This window comes from Amphiprion ocellaris, chromosome 24 (genome assembly GCF_022539595.1).
Source record: "Amphiprion ocellaris isolate individual 3 ecotype Okinawa chromosome 24, ASM2253959v1, whole genome shotgun sequence".
NCBI classification, from domain to species: Eukaryota; Metazoa; Chordata; class Actinopteri; family Pomacentridae; genus Amphiprion; species Amphiprion ocellaris.
In genome coordinates, this window is record NC_072789.1 from 7,334,687 (window position 1) to 7,350,158 (window position 15,472).

A 15,472-nucleotide genomic window follows, 5' to 3' on the forward strand; every position below is an offset into this window, starting at 1 on the left:
CCCACACCTATATAACTCATCATTTCAAGTGCTGCAGTTGAAATAGTCACTGCTGGACTTGCAAGGTGCACTGATTTGTACATGCGTTTCATCAAACACAATGGGAGGTTCCAAATTTTGAAAGAAATCCTGTAGCGACACAGCACCGCAGCCTGATCTGCAACCTAACCAGATCCTATATCGTATAAAACCACAAAGTTCCTGCCAACCATAGAGAAACATCCACAGAAACCCTGTGTGTTTCACTGTGTTAGAAATGACCTGACACATACCTACTGTAGTAGGAATAAAACTGCATGTATAAATTATACTGATATGAAAGTGTTGTCTTCTTAGCCATCTGTTTACAAGAAAGCAAAAAACAAAAAACATTTTGCTATAGATAAATATATATAAACATATATAAAGTGGATGGAAATGGCAGTATGGCTGCTACATTACAAATGTCTTATTGCTGGCAAGAAATTAGTCTCCTTAGCACCTAATAAACCCACCCATTCCATAAAAAGCATCAAAATCACATTTGATTTTGTATGACAGGCCATTCTGTTGGCTAAGACATTTTCCTCTGTGAGATATGATTCGATTTAGGCAATAATCATTACCTGATGCGACTACAGATGGCAGTATTCATCAGAAGCCTTTACTGAACCTCCGCTCAGCATTGAGCTCGGATAATCTATTGACTATTTTCAAACATACATACAATTTGTTCACAGTGTGATGAGAGTGGATGTTACAGCGCTGTAGTTAGTAAAAGAGCAATTGACCACAAATAGACTTCCATTATGCCTCTTTCCTCGGTGAAAGGATTTGCAGCAGCCCATGTGGGTGCATTTTTCCTGTCTGTAGCTGGAATGGATGAGCAGTTAGTGTGTTCAATAACAATGAATTAAAGCCTTAAAGTCTTGTATTTGCTGAAGCAGAATGCTGCCAACGAATCAACATGGTGATAGCTAATCATAATTGCTCAAACATATTTTGATTTAAAAAAAACAACACTGCATAATTTCATGGTGTATTTTTAGATTTGGCCTCTCAGCAAAACGATTACAAATGCAAGCTCGGATTCTTGTTTGTGAGGCTGTCTTTGGAATATAATTTAAAGTGTGATCACAAAATGTATCCTCATTTAAAATACATGTAGCTGTGACTCAGGTTTTTCTGATCTGTGTAAGATCCCAACACTTAAGGAACAAGGAAAATTACAAAATTACTACAAACTCGAAATGCCCAGTGAGCTGGAGATTTTTAACTACACCTAATATTGACACAGTTCTTCCGTATGAATATGTCTTATTTAGAGACAGCAGCATAGATGTCGGTATCTGCACGTGGGTCAACTCTTTTGGAAAGTAAAGCTGCTTTCCAGGTATTCAAACATCTCTGATAAGCCATCCATCCATTGAGAGGCTCCGTAACAGTACAACACGACATAAACTGAGCAGCAAGTGTTTCTCTCAGGCCGCTGCCGTCTGTTTCGCTTGAACGTGCTGCCAGCCTACAAATGGCATATTCCGCAGCAGATGGTTTGCGAGATGAGGATCTGCTGTAGACGCTGTAGAGAGGGAGGCAGAGAGGACCAGTCGTTGCACCCGAGGGAGACATCTGATAATAAAGTCACAGTTGGTCCTCACTTTTCTCTACAGTCCAAATATATAAGGCTTTCTTATGCACTGTAACATCCACCTCTCGCTTAGTGTCTCTTACCACTCTAGGCATGTGGCTGTTAATGTATTATGATTTCGAAGGAGCTTAATGTACAAGGCTTTTAAAAGGTTCTGTCTCTTCATAATGAAGCAAATTAGAAGTCTCCCCATTATGGCTGCAATCTATTACATTTATTGAGGTAGAACATTATAAACTTGATGGATGCGTTCATGGCCTCGCTAATCTTTTTTATTAATTCAGAATGTTTCTTTTGACAGCAGATGTGTTCCTGACAGACATTATGCAGGCAGACTGACACCTTGCAAACATGTTTAGAATTAGTGGTTTGAGTCTTATGACAAAGAAGCTTTTAAGCTACTGTATTTTTGAGGGCACTGTAGCCAGAAAAAAACATAGCTATGACTGCAAGCACTTTGCCTTCATACAGTTATTAGCGTCTGTAGCGGGCTGCAATCACTTTGTAAAGACCACCATTTGTGAGGTTGTATTGGTAGGATATACCTGCACATATCATGAAATATATATATATATATATATATATATATATATATATATATATATATATATATATATATACATATATACATATATATATATATATATATATATATATATATATATATATATATATATATATATATATATATATATATATATATATATATATATATTACAGAATGCCGGCTGTGATTGAGGGTCAGTTGGTAACTGGATGTGTGCAAGAAAGTCTTTAAGTAGTTGTAGTTCACTCCTGTCAATCACCTGACAGCTACAGAACAAAATGGAAGCTTCCACCATTAAATTGTTCCACAGGCACTGGAAATTCATAAAAATAATCTCAGTCTAATCTGATGGTGCAATATACTGTATACTGTAAAGTAAAACACAAGCTTAGTGTATTACTATTCTAACATGACACAGACCTGAATGTCTGTGATATACTTTGTGACAAGTCACAAAAATGCTTTTAAAGACATTTACCTCAAAACCCCAAATGTGAGCCTCATAGTGGCATGAGAGTCAAAGTCAGTAAAGTCATTAGAATTCAAATTTTGGGGACAACAAATATGTTGTGCAAATCCAACTGGGAGATTCTGTTGATATGATAATACTGAATGACGTTGACCTTAACCTTACAGTGGCATTGCAGGAAACTTCAGAATTCACCAAAGTCTATAAGGTTCAACCTTTGGGGTCCACGTATATCAGCATTACATTCCACATCAATCCAACCAGTATTTGTTTATATGTTTCAGAAAATGTTAGTCTACTGGTGGTGCTACAGGATAAGTCTGGTTAACACTACTACTAGACGGATTAGGTGAAATGCTGCACATATTCATGGATCCCACAGTGTAAAACCCTAAGTGGTGACCTCAAATAGCCAAAAGAAGGACATTGCCAACTCCAAAGCTATGCTGCTCCCTCTATTAATAATTCTAAAATGCAAGAAACATCGGCACAGCTCAGTGAAACAAGCCAGTCATACATTTAAAGATGTAATCAGGGGTTCTCACTCCCTCCTGGCAAAGGAGGAGGACCTCCATCATGCACTTGTTAAATTATTTCAAACCTCTCAGCAGGGACTCATGAATGGTCAATCATCAGAAGTTGTCGCTCTGATTTGATTTTTTTTCACAACTTTCTTGTTTTCATATTGAAGACCTAATCTAAAAATGGACAGGTGTCAAACCTTTGAATGTCAGTGTGAAAGTAAGTTTTTTAAAAAAGCCTAAATGCTTGCAGTTTAAATGTATCCCCAAAGCAGCTGATGCTGGAAATAAAATGCTACTGACCTTCTATAGAGGTGACTGTTAGGTATTGGTTGAAAAAAAAGTGTTTATAGTCAGCTGTTTTATTTTCTTTTGCTTTGTGATAACTTATATTTGCACTGTGTGTTCAGACGACAGGAGAATTTCTATTTTAAACAGAGTCCTATTACATTCATACTGTAGTCAGATAAGCTTGATTTGCATTTAAAACGTGAAAAACAAGTCAGACCATAAAATAGTAGGCTTGCAGAGAAAGTTAGAAAAGTCACAGAATTCTATTCAAAACTGAGAGTTCCTCCTAAATGCTAAATATAGTCAAGAAATGTTTTAATAGCTAGTGGCACTAATGTGTATTGCTAATAATTGCAAACTGAACAGCAAAATGAGTCCTAAATGTTGAATATTGGAACACTTCAAAAAGCTAAGAGTGCCTTTAGCCGATTTTGCTTTCATATTTTTCCATGTAAAATTTGAAAAGGAAACTGGGTCGCCCTTAATGATTAATATCACAACATTTTAAATCGCTAATTGTGCATTTAGCCTAGCTTACTTGACCAGTTTTTCAGGTGGATTAGAAAGTGAACAGCAAAATGGCTCCTCCTAAATCATGGCTGTGTGAACATTTTAAAGAGCTAGTAGTGCTGTTAGCCTCCCTTGCTTTCCCAGTGTTTCCATGTGGAATACATAAAGCAGACCTAGTCCGCCTAAAATGTTGAATGCAGGAACATTCTAAACAGCGAACAGTGTAGTTAGCCTAGCTTATTTTAGCATTGTTTTTGTCATGTGGAATGGTTTCTTTTAAAATGTGAATGTATGAACATTTTTAAAAACAGTGCTGCTAGTATCTTTTTTCCCTATGAGGAATAAAAACGGTAAAATAAGTTATATTAAATGTGGAAAATGAGGCTATTTTGAAATAGTTGATTGTGCAGTTAGCTTAGCTTGCTAATATCCTATATTAGTCTTTAATACAAACTGAACGGCTCATTCTAAATGTTGAATATTCAAATATTTTAAATAGCTAATGGTGCTGTTACACACTGCTGCTTTCCAGATTTCTATGTGTAATACAAACAGCAAAATGGATTCTTCTAAATGTTGAATATTGTAAAGGAATGTTTTAAATAATGATCGTATATGACTATTTCTGTATGGACTTGTTAAAAAGGGGGAATAATTCATAATATGAAAAATATGTATGAAAAATGTTAATTTCAGCTGGCAGGAATCTTCACATATAACTGGCCTTTAATATGGCAGAAATAGGCATCCCTTGTCTTTTCATGTGAAGGATAGGCAGGAAGAATATTAGAGACAAGGCTGCAGAAGGGTGTAATTTATAGCATTATGAAAGAACATGTTGCTTCAAGGGGTTCTTAAAAGCATAAAACATTTTGTAGCTATGAAGATACACAGCTAACACAATGGTAGGCCCATCTGCAGTAAAGATAATTGTACAAACATACCAAGAGAAATATGATAGCAATAATGTTTGCCAACTATATTAATGTTCGACGAAAAACACACCCCTCTTGTATCATGGTGATTGCTCCTCTTGGTTATAGATGGCTATCCTCTAAATGAGACAATTTACATAATTAGTCTGGTTTCCACTACAGGGCACAACAAGACTTGCCACTCGCTCATTATTACTGTCATTCATTTTTCTATGTTAAATTGCTTCAACTTTTCAAATGATCTCAGCTTCAGTTGTACATGGAGACACTGTTGTTGTTGATGTATTAGCTTTCACCAAAATTCAATTTCCATGGCCCATTTTTGGGCTTGTGTTTAACTGCTGCCCGCAGCAAGGATCTGTATGTAAAATCCTGCAGTTTTAATGCTAAATATGTCCAGAAACAGTAAAATACAAAGTGGCTCCAGCTTTCAAGCCTTTCATGTCGTCTATTGTGACTTTAAGCACTCCATGGGAAAGTTTCACAGGTCAGTGAAGTGTAACAATTAGCTTGTCACAGAACTATGGAAAACAAACAGCTTTGCCTTGTCACACAAAACGTCCCATTTTTGCCATTAAAACATCATTTAACTCAACAGTAGAGTCTAGATCAGATGACTTGTACTGTAAACAGATGAAGTTACCCCACTGAAATCCATGACACAGTGAATGCTTGCTAACTACAGGAGGTTCCAACACTGTAATCCTTTAGTTGGTGTGCAATCCACTGACTTGCCAATGAAAATTTACTGTTTAAATTTGTATGAATCATGCATAACTCAGCTATAAATCATGCATACAATAAAACTGCATTGCTGCATTAATCCTTCCTGTATTTCTTGACTTCAACTTTTATTTCTGCCTTTTTTTCCCTCCCCCTTCTTTCTTTCACCTAACAAACTCACTCTCTGTGTGATTTCTAGATGGCTACCCACGAGACGAGATTGTGTACAAGTGGAAGCGTAACTCAGTGGAGACTTCAGACCAGAAATACTGGAGGCTTTACCAGTTTGACTTCATGGGGCTCAGAAACACCACAGACGTCCTCACAACCACAGCAGGTAAACAAAACGCCAAACAAAGGTCAAGGGGAGGTCAACGCTGAACATGTCAAACTGTTGCATTTCATGGCGTTATGACAAATAATCATATAAAACTTTAATAGTTCCCGCAGGAAAAGTATTTTTTTACCTCCTGTTTATCCTACAGGAGGTGGAAGGTCAACTGGACCTGACTCCAGAGTCAAGATCAAGAACTGTTAAGTCTCTCGAGCTGCTTCACTAGCTTGGCACCTCAGGCTCTGCACAGGTTAACATTAGCGCCATGCCCATAAATGTAATCATATAACTACAAGCTCATAAGTATTCCCCTCGAGTGTAAGGGCAAATAGGTTTTTCCACTGACATTAATCACCAAGATTAAAGATTGAAAAGGAAGTTTAATTATTCACTCCTTTTGCTTCTCTCTCCACATGCTATCAGCGTGGTTGTTAGGCCTTGTGTATTTTGACAATTTATTGTAAAGTTGTAGTTTTGGAGGTGGCAGCAGCCAAAGGAATATTGTTTCTCCAACAGGTTCCAGTAATTAAACCCACAACTTGCACAAGGTAGTCGAGTTCCTCATAAATTTCTAATGCTTTCACATGACATTTGTTGATGAAAACAGATTGTAATGGCTTAAAAAGTGAAGCATAATGAACAAGGGAGGGAGAGGAGGAGCATGACGCAGTGATTGTTAACCCCTCTTAACCTTGTTTGTGAGTTGCATATTCCTTTTGTGCCATACGGTCTTTTGTCTGGAGAAACACGCTCAGATCTGCATAATGTGACCTGATTCAGCTTTCTAAGAGCTGAACCTCCGTTCATGAATATTCGAGGAACAGGAGGATGATTAGAGGAGGGATAACTGGGAATGGCATCAAATTATTAAGGAGCTTAGTGGAAATTAGTTGTACAGCTTCATTTGTTAAAGCATTGTGGTGTTTGGTGTCCTTTTATCCTAGTCAGCAACACATATGGTATCTATCCTTTTTTTAAAATTGAAGACAACTCAACATGCTGTGCAACAAACAACGCTTTCTGTCTGTTGGACCGTATCACTCATGGGGAATACTGATCAAGAATCCGGTTTATATCTAATGAGAAACTGTCACTGCATCTCTGTGTTTCTGATCACCAAATAAAAAAAAATGTGACTGATGAGTACTCTCATCCCGAGACACATTGATGGCCTTATAAATTATATGTTTTCCTGGACTCCCGCTGCATCGTCAAAACACAGCCAAACTAATTTTCTGCTGAGATGCTCAAAAGCAACGGCAAACCTACACATCTACCTCATGCTGTTCAAGAAAATTAGCCGTTTTCTCATTTATTACCTCGTTTCTTTTTCCTGTTTCACTTTGCCGGAGCTCCATCTCCACATGCACGATGATTAGATCCCCGGCTAAAAATACCATATCATTAATTTACATCATGACAAACTTCGAAAGTGCTGCATTTCTCTTCCTCGCTCCCTTATTTCCCTCTCCCTCTGCTCACTTTATGCTTCATCCCTCATAAATACATGAGGTATGGGGCTGTTTTAATGAGGACAGAGTGGACAGATCCCTGGCCGCAACGCCACCGGGGACCCCCGCTGCAAATCCACCGTCGTTATCAATTCAGCAGCGTCCTCTTCAAAAGGCCCCAAAGCGGAATTCCAGACACTTCAGCTCTTTGTTCTACCATCCCATCGCAAATTCCCCAAAAAGCTTCCATTATGCCCTTTTCTGCAGTTACATAGGAGAAATACTGATGTTCTTGCTTTTGTGTCTTTACATGTGCATTTTTTTCTAATGCCTTTTTAAAGGACTCTTCAGCCTGCAGTGAAATAGCTGGAAATCCCTGGCTTCCAATCTCATGCCTCACAATACTGTTTTTCTATTTGATGTTCTTTACTAATACATGAGATCCTCCATGCAACCTTTGGCTGGCTTCATTAACCTGGCACTGACCACTATCACATTAGAATCCCAGCTGGAAATCAGGAAACTTCATTGAACTATCCCTGCATGTGGAGGAGACCCAAGTAGGCATGTAGCATTAAAAAAGTTTCTATTGACCCCTAACTACCCCCTTCACTCCCTTAAAATGCCCTATCATGCCATAGTAATCACAACCAGGCACAGCAGGCTTGGAGATTGGATTGATCCATCTTTCCTGAATTAAAACACAAGTGCAAAACTGTAAGAAACAGATTAGCGTGAAGCTCCATTGTAAGACACAAATGTTAGCTTGTCGTGCTAATTAACTAACAGCTTAGCATTAGTTTGTGGCGTTACATGTTCCGTTACAAAAAGTCTTTCATGAAAACTTCAGGGTGCGAATGGTGGACCTGGATGCTATCAATGTTAGCAGCTCTCTCCTGTTTTTTAGTGGAGTTGGGGAAGTTAACACACAAATCCAGCAGAGGCAGCATTACAGATCCTAAACACCTCCGTCAATCCTCAACGTCACATTTTTCCTTCTACTAATAATTCTAAGTGTAAATAGGTCTAACAGCAATACACAAGCATCACTGTAAACCACAAACAATGCTGTTTCTTCTTGTCATATCTTCTACACTAAATCATCAGCTTACAGGGATGCTGACCTCAGTAATCCAGCATGATATGGTTTCTGTGCCAGAGACTGGATAAAGAGACGGATCCTTCTAGTTATGTCACCCATAGGTATCCTGAACAGCAGTTTTAACAATGGGTTGACCCCATCTGTTGTCATCTTGGCAGGAAATGACTCCAAATAATTCTCGATTAAGACAAAACTCCTGTCTGGGCCCTGGACTGTCCTGATACAGTTCCCACCTGTCACTCAAAGTGGCCATGCCCTTAATCATGCATAACTTTAAGCCTGAATACAATTTAAATGGGTGAGTTTGATAACAATTAACCTCTTGTAGAGCTTTCATAAATAGCAATATTAGCCATAGACACCAAAACAGGTCTTGTGTCAGGCTGTAAACATGTTTATTTCTGCTGTAAAGCTGAGCATTATAATATGGGATTTTGTGGGGATTGATTCACTTTCGGTGTCGGCCTCTAGTGGCCATTTGAGGAACTGCAGTTTGTGGCAATTTGTTTCACTTTTGAGCTTGCTGCTTAGTATGCACCAGTCAAGGGCATATTTAAGTCGTCTTACGTCTTGTCTACAAGTTTCCTTTTTTAAAAACAAGTCGACAGAAGATAGTAAAAAGTTCCTTTGTTGTTTCACAGTTCTTGTACTTCCATTATAGCACCTTTTCATGGCCAAAATATAAAACTCACATGCAAAAAAAAAAAAAAAAGGCATATAGGCCCATTTCAGTCTTGTGACTTTTCAGTGAAAGCTGTCACAAGCCTCATGCTAGATGAACACTGCCTTGCCTGGAGAGCGAATGAGAACAGGTGTCAGCAGCAGGAAGACAGAGGTAAATTTCAGCTTCAAGAAGGACAGTTTCCAGCAACTTCCAGTCTTAAACTGAGTTACAGAAACACACTGATTTAATAAAATGTTATAAGACACATCTATCAGTTTGTATGCAGTCCCCAGTAGTTCTTGTAATGACAGGACATCTTTTTTTAAAGTGCTGTACAGGCCATCTGTGATCTCTGTTCATCATTCAATCTCCATTTTACATGAATTATGTAAATCAACATCATGCCAGTTTTCTGCCGTCAATAAATAACCTGAGCAGACCTTTCAAACTACATGCTGTAAAGAAATTGAAAACATAAATTGAATACTCAAATACCGAGGCCTAAGATACAACAAAACAGCTTTCATTACCACTTTGTCAGCTATTCACACTGTCAGGCTGATACATCTGTACAGTTATTTCAAGAATCCTCACATCCCGTTGCAGAAGTTTTGGTGTTGTTAACTATTTCAAATATTAAATCAGTCTAATGTTATTACACAACAGAAAACACTATGTTTTAGGTATATTTTATGCTCTTTCTGATCTGTAATCTAAATGTGATCAGACTGGTAAACCTTTAATCACAGAGCATATATTCTGGTTTCTGGCTCCAAAACCTGCAGCCATTTTAATCTCACAATGTCACTGTGACATCTGAGCAAGTCAAGATCAATTTATACCGAAATCTAGCCGGCGTGTGTCTTGCTGTGATCGCCAGTGATTGTTTCTATAGGTCTGCTTCATCTGGAAGGAGCCTAATATCATCTGCAGTCCGAGGATTAAACTGACAACCTTCAGACCAGGGTAAATCTAGGCTGGTGAAGTCAAAGAGCAGCGCTTGCCCGCACTCCTTATCACCCCTGAGGTCCTCTTGTCAAGGCCACTGATTCCCCCCAACTATGGAAGAGGCCAGAGAATCCTGTAAGTGTGTTGAAGTCAGCACCTGATTTAGCTTCTGATAAGTTGGAGGGTGGTAATGACCGAACAGACTGCTGATTACTAGCCTAGAGATGCTTATTACCAGCCAAGTCAGTTACAAATTCACGAGCATATGAATTGCTTGGCTCGCCAAATGAATAGCTGAGCTCGGGGAACGGGTGGCTCATCTTGTACGGTAATAGAGAGGAAAACCTGCCGGCCTTGTATTTCCACCCCTGCTCTCTCATTTACCACGATTGGTCAACTGCTGCCTCCGATACAGACACTATTTTGGATCACCCCCTGTGCCTCACCCAGCTGCTCCAATGGAACTACTCAGAAACCAACAGATCAGTGTTAGTGAGGAAAAAAAAACAATTAGAGGCGTATTTCCAGCATTTGATTAAATACATAATTGCAAGATAAAAGTTTGAATGTACTAATTTAGATATACTTTTTAATTTGCAAACATTATTTTGATTGGTTTGGGTGATGTAACAATGTTTGTAATTGCATCAAATTAACATTGGGTGTAACATAAACTGCAATATCTCTGTTAGTTGATTTAAAACTAAATAAAGCTGCAGTAACTAAATTGAATTAGTTTGAAAACTTTCTCCATTTTGAATTCAGGATTTTATATACCTAAGATTGTCAAGGTGGAAAAACTATTTAGTGATTAAAAATACCTGTGATTGAATATGAAAAGCTAATTGCCCTAATTCAATGAAGTTTGTTGGCTGAACATAATTTCATTAGAAGTTGTCTTAACTCATACATATTAATGCAAACTACTGCATTATTTTTGCTGTTGTTGTTGAGCATAGACATAATTTAAAAGCACAGATTCAGGTTCCCAAACATAACCCTTAAGCATCGACAATGCTTCCTAAACTGGCCTTTTTACATAGCAAACACCAAAAAATGGTTCATTGTGACAAGAAATACAGCAAATGAGGATTTTTTAAAGAATTCCTTAAATAAATAATTGATAACTTTCTCACTATGATGATTTAGCTTACACAAATTATATTTACAAAAGTGTAGAAAAACTTTCCAAACTTAGCGCAGAAAGAGAAATGCACTCTTATACATATTTGAAGCAGGAACAATAACAGCATGTCAGCCGACTTGTCTTGAACTCATTATTGAAACAGTTTTCCCAAGAATTTTTTATGCGTCTTCCAAACAGAAAGAAGAGCCGACAGTATGGGATGACAGTCTCTTGACAAGTGTAGAGCAGGCAAGTCGGACTAATAAGTGTTCTGCAGAAGTGTGTAAACAGCGGGGTTGTTACTGTCCCAACAAAAATGTAAACATAAGGGTTGTTTGCTATAATATACACCGAGACCACAGAAGTCAGCATGATGCCGCGGTAGATAGTCCATCGAGGATTGTACATATCTGCAGCCTCCATATCGTCATTCATATTATTGTATTTATTAATGTTATATCACTGAAACAGTGTTATCCTGCAACATTTGCAAGAATAACGTAATCTCCCATGCCTTGGACTGTCAAATTAATCATTCTGTCAACAAATGAGTGTGGATGGTCAGCTTCTACAGCAGTGCAGTGCAGAATGAACTGTTGTTCTATTTACCCTTGTTGTTCCAATTCTAATAAGCCTTTGGACTGTTTTAGCAGAACATATGCTGCATCTCAGACATAAAAGGGAACATAAAATATAATAAGACAGTTTTATTTAGGTGAAATACCAAAAAAAAAAAAAAAAAACGATTTTATGCTGGGCCTCCTATGTTGTGATTAGTGTTTTCTTTGTTGGGAGCATCGCTGAGGAGAAAATGAACCAGAATCTCTTTTTATTAATGAGATCTGATTGCATGCATCCTTTCTTAATATGCCATTTGTTTGCATAGACAACCATGGGATTTACAGGATTGACAAACAGGGATGCAATTAGGGGGTATATGAATAAGAAGTCATTAACTGTGCCATTCATTTTATCTCCTTTTCTAACACTCTTTTTAACCTCAGTCTGAACAAAGAACTGAGGTTTTTAAACCAGCAGCAGCACAGCAGAAGTGTGGTTCACCTGTTTGAATGGTGAAACTTGCTGTCATTCAACTTTTAAACAAAAATCCTGACTGCTGTTCCAAGATTGTGTGGTGTAGCGGGGCGCTCTCTGACAACACTGTGAGGTCGGTGTTCCAGCGTAGGACAGTGGGGAATTTTCACAGCTGTCATTACAAAGCAGAGAGCTGGATTTACAGCCAATATTTGTTTAAAAAAATACCCTTTATCAGCCCGTGTTCGATTTCCACATATGCTCACAGTACTCATATTATGATTATGCTTAATGGAACATGAGTAAGCTCCATATCGCTGTATATATGATTCATATTATGTGCAAATAGGCTTCCAATGAAAGTAGGAGTCAGCTCTTTTAATTAATGAAATCATCCCACACTCTAGAGCTGAAGTGCAAATGGACACTACGAACACCTCACTGAAAATCCCACTCACATTAATGGAAGCCATGTTTACAGTCTTGCTTTAATGCTGTTATCTCCAGATCAATTGTTAATTATTTCGTTATCTCAAGAAAACAAAAGGCAGAATGCTGAAGATAACAAGATAATTTACCACAGGAAAGGGACTTTTGTTCTATCGAGATCACGGGATAACTAGGGAGAACTGGAAAACGAGTGTCTGGTTCATTTGATCACACCTGATTTCAACCTCCGAGATCGCTGTCATGACTGTCAACAGTCTCAGCAGGATCACTGAAGTGCACTCGCCTGTGAAGCTGCAGTCGGGCTAGCCTTCTCCTAAAATGATGAGGACTGTTTTGAATGTTATCTCCAACAGAAAGACACAATGCGATGCCTGTGGTGAAGTTTGACTGAAGTACAGTCAGATGAGTTGCTTAAAAATGGGGAGCTACTCTTTGATCTGACGTTTCCAACTTAAATCACTTCCTGCAGTTGCCAGTGTGAGAACGGGGAAACTTACTTTTTTTACTTTTTAATGGTCAGGGAAAAAAAAGCTGTATTTACAAAGCCCTTGATTTTACTTTGATTTATCATTAATAACATGATTAGGAATGCAAAAAGATTTTTTAAAGCAAACACAGATGAAAAGAAACCACTGCTGTGTGTGGAGAAAGATGTTGTTCATTTCAGTAATAACAATGATGCACTTCATTATGGGTAGAGAAAGAAAGAGCATTGTACTAATCTATCAACCTGCTTGGAATAAGTATGCCTTGGTATTCCTGAGTGCTATTCTTCATAATTTCAACTATTTTATGTTTTACAAAGGTAGGAAAGAAAATCACATTGTTTGGCAAGAACAGCGTGCATGCTGCTGCCTTTATTAAAGTAAATTAGTGATTAGTCACCCTCATGTATGAATCATACATCAACAATAACTAATTTTACGCATGAAGCATGAAGGTGAAGATACAGAAAAATAGAAAAACAGCATCTTGTCGATCCTTAGAGACCCTCCAAAATCTCACAAAACAGTGTTTTTAGGGGAGCTCATGTTTTATTTTAAGAGGCTCCCCTGTAGTTTGCACCCTGCTGGCGTAGCACTACTTAAGATATCTGATAAAGCGGAAATGGCCTTTTGTTTTCTCATGATAACAGCAGAAAGTTGTTGCAAGAAATTCACAAGGCATTGAAGAATAATTGCAAGTGTGGCAGTTTTTGGCTACATTTGGAACAAGGGTAGTAACTAAACATTGTGCAGGAACAGAGTCTTCCTCAACTCTGGAAGGATGGCAGTTTCTTTTAAGTGGCCTCAAACAAACACTATTTTCCATCTGCCCCAGATGTTTACGAGCAAAATGTCATTGACAAATTGACAAAATGTCACATACATACACCCATGGATTATGAATTTTATAAATCTGGATGAAACCAAGTTACAATCATATTGCACTGTGGTCCGGACAACTCTAAACTCTCTACTTACTACATGAAAAAGTAGGATGAGAGTGAAAACTAGAAAAGCAAGCACTCAGAGAGTGCAGTACTCCGCCAAGGCTGCTCAGCCTTTGCATAATTTCCGATGGATGAAATCTTTAATAAAAAATTAGCTTGCGCTGAGCACAGGCATGTGTTATGCATGTGCATGTTATGTATTTATACCAAATTGCGTCTAAATTATTATAAAGGTCTGTTGATCAGTTCATCAATTCTGGCAAGCATTTGTTTTGCTAGTGTTAAAATAACCATTCCTTCAATGCTGTTATTTTGAAAGCACATTTTTAATGTTACAGGCTTTTATTTTGGCACCAGTCCAGTGGCACAGGAAGTGTTTATCTAAGAAGCGGTTTCTTGATATGACGAAGATGCTGCCGAAAAGTCCGAAAATTCACGTAAAGATGAAAGAAAACGGTTCCATGCTGTTGTTGTCTAGCAAAGGATGTGTCTAAACTTAGAAGCTCCTAACTGCAATGGGGACAAGCTCTGACGGTGAATACATGAGTGAAGGACAGAAAGGTGAATTTGTGTTCAAAATAAGGTTGACGGCTGAATGTAAATAAAGACTTGGTGAAACACCAGGAGCTTCACCATTGTCTGGTTGGGGTTTGCTACATATATGACCTAAATATGTAGCGAGACTCAGAAACACCCCACAGTTTAATCATTTCTTCTTTGTATGATTTCCTAGGATAAATCATGGTCAATGTGTAGTTGGATGGCAATCATGTGATCATCAGCATGCAGCTGCGTTCACTTGTTGTTATAGACACCGTGCTGGCCGCTATATCTCCCAATGGGAAATCAGCAAAAACCAAAACCTTTGGTGCAATTCCAGTCTAGCGCTTAAATGCCTTAAAGAACCCCTGGACATAATGACAAAAAAAGCGAAAACTTGGAGGCACCGTGCAGATAATTGTTATTGCACTTATACCCATCCGCAACTGTCTGAGCGATAAACACTCCTCTGCACAGTGTCATCACACTTTATTCGCTGCACCTGCAATTAAAATGATTATTTCACTGCTATGTAAAGGATGGCATGAGGTTCAGCTGCAAACTAACGGCAAAAAGTCTTCTACAGATGTTTTATTCAATCTGACATCGTTTTTGTGGAGACGAATGAATGGCAGCAGATTATCAAAAGGAAAGAAATGCTCTTCTGATTCGTTGAACTTTGTCAAGGTTACAGAACAAAGGCTTTTGTTATCCATGTATTGTAGCTCAAAATCTCCCTGCTCCTGTCAATTAACAGCGAAAAAAAC

The 15,472-nt window shown here is 38.2% G+C and overlaps 1 protein-coding gene across 2 annotated transcripts in view; it reads left to right on the forward strand.

Moving 5' to 3' along the window:
• The window catches only part of LOC111563567 (gamma-aminobutyric acid receptor subunit gamma-3-like), a 115,826-nt gene that overhangs the window by 74,786 nt on the left and 25,568 nt on the right, over positions 1 to 15,472 (forward strand). For both annotated transcript variants that reach the window (XM_023262683.3, XM_035944671.2), the window contains exon 7: positions 5,823 to 5,960. In XM_023262683.3, the coding sequence (XP_023118451.2) occupies positions 5,823 to 5,960 (138 nt within the window). The remainder of the gene's footprint in view (positions 1 to 5,822; positions 5,961 to 15,472) is intronic.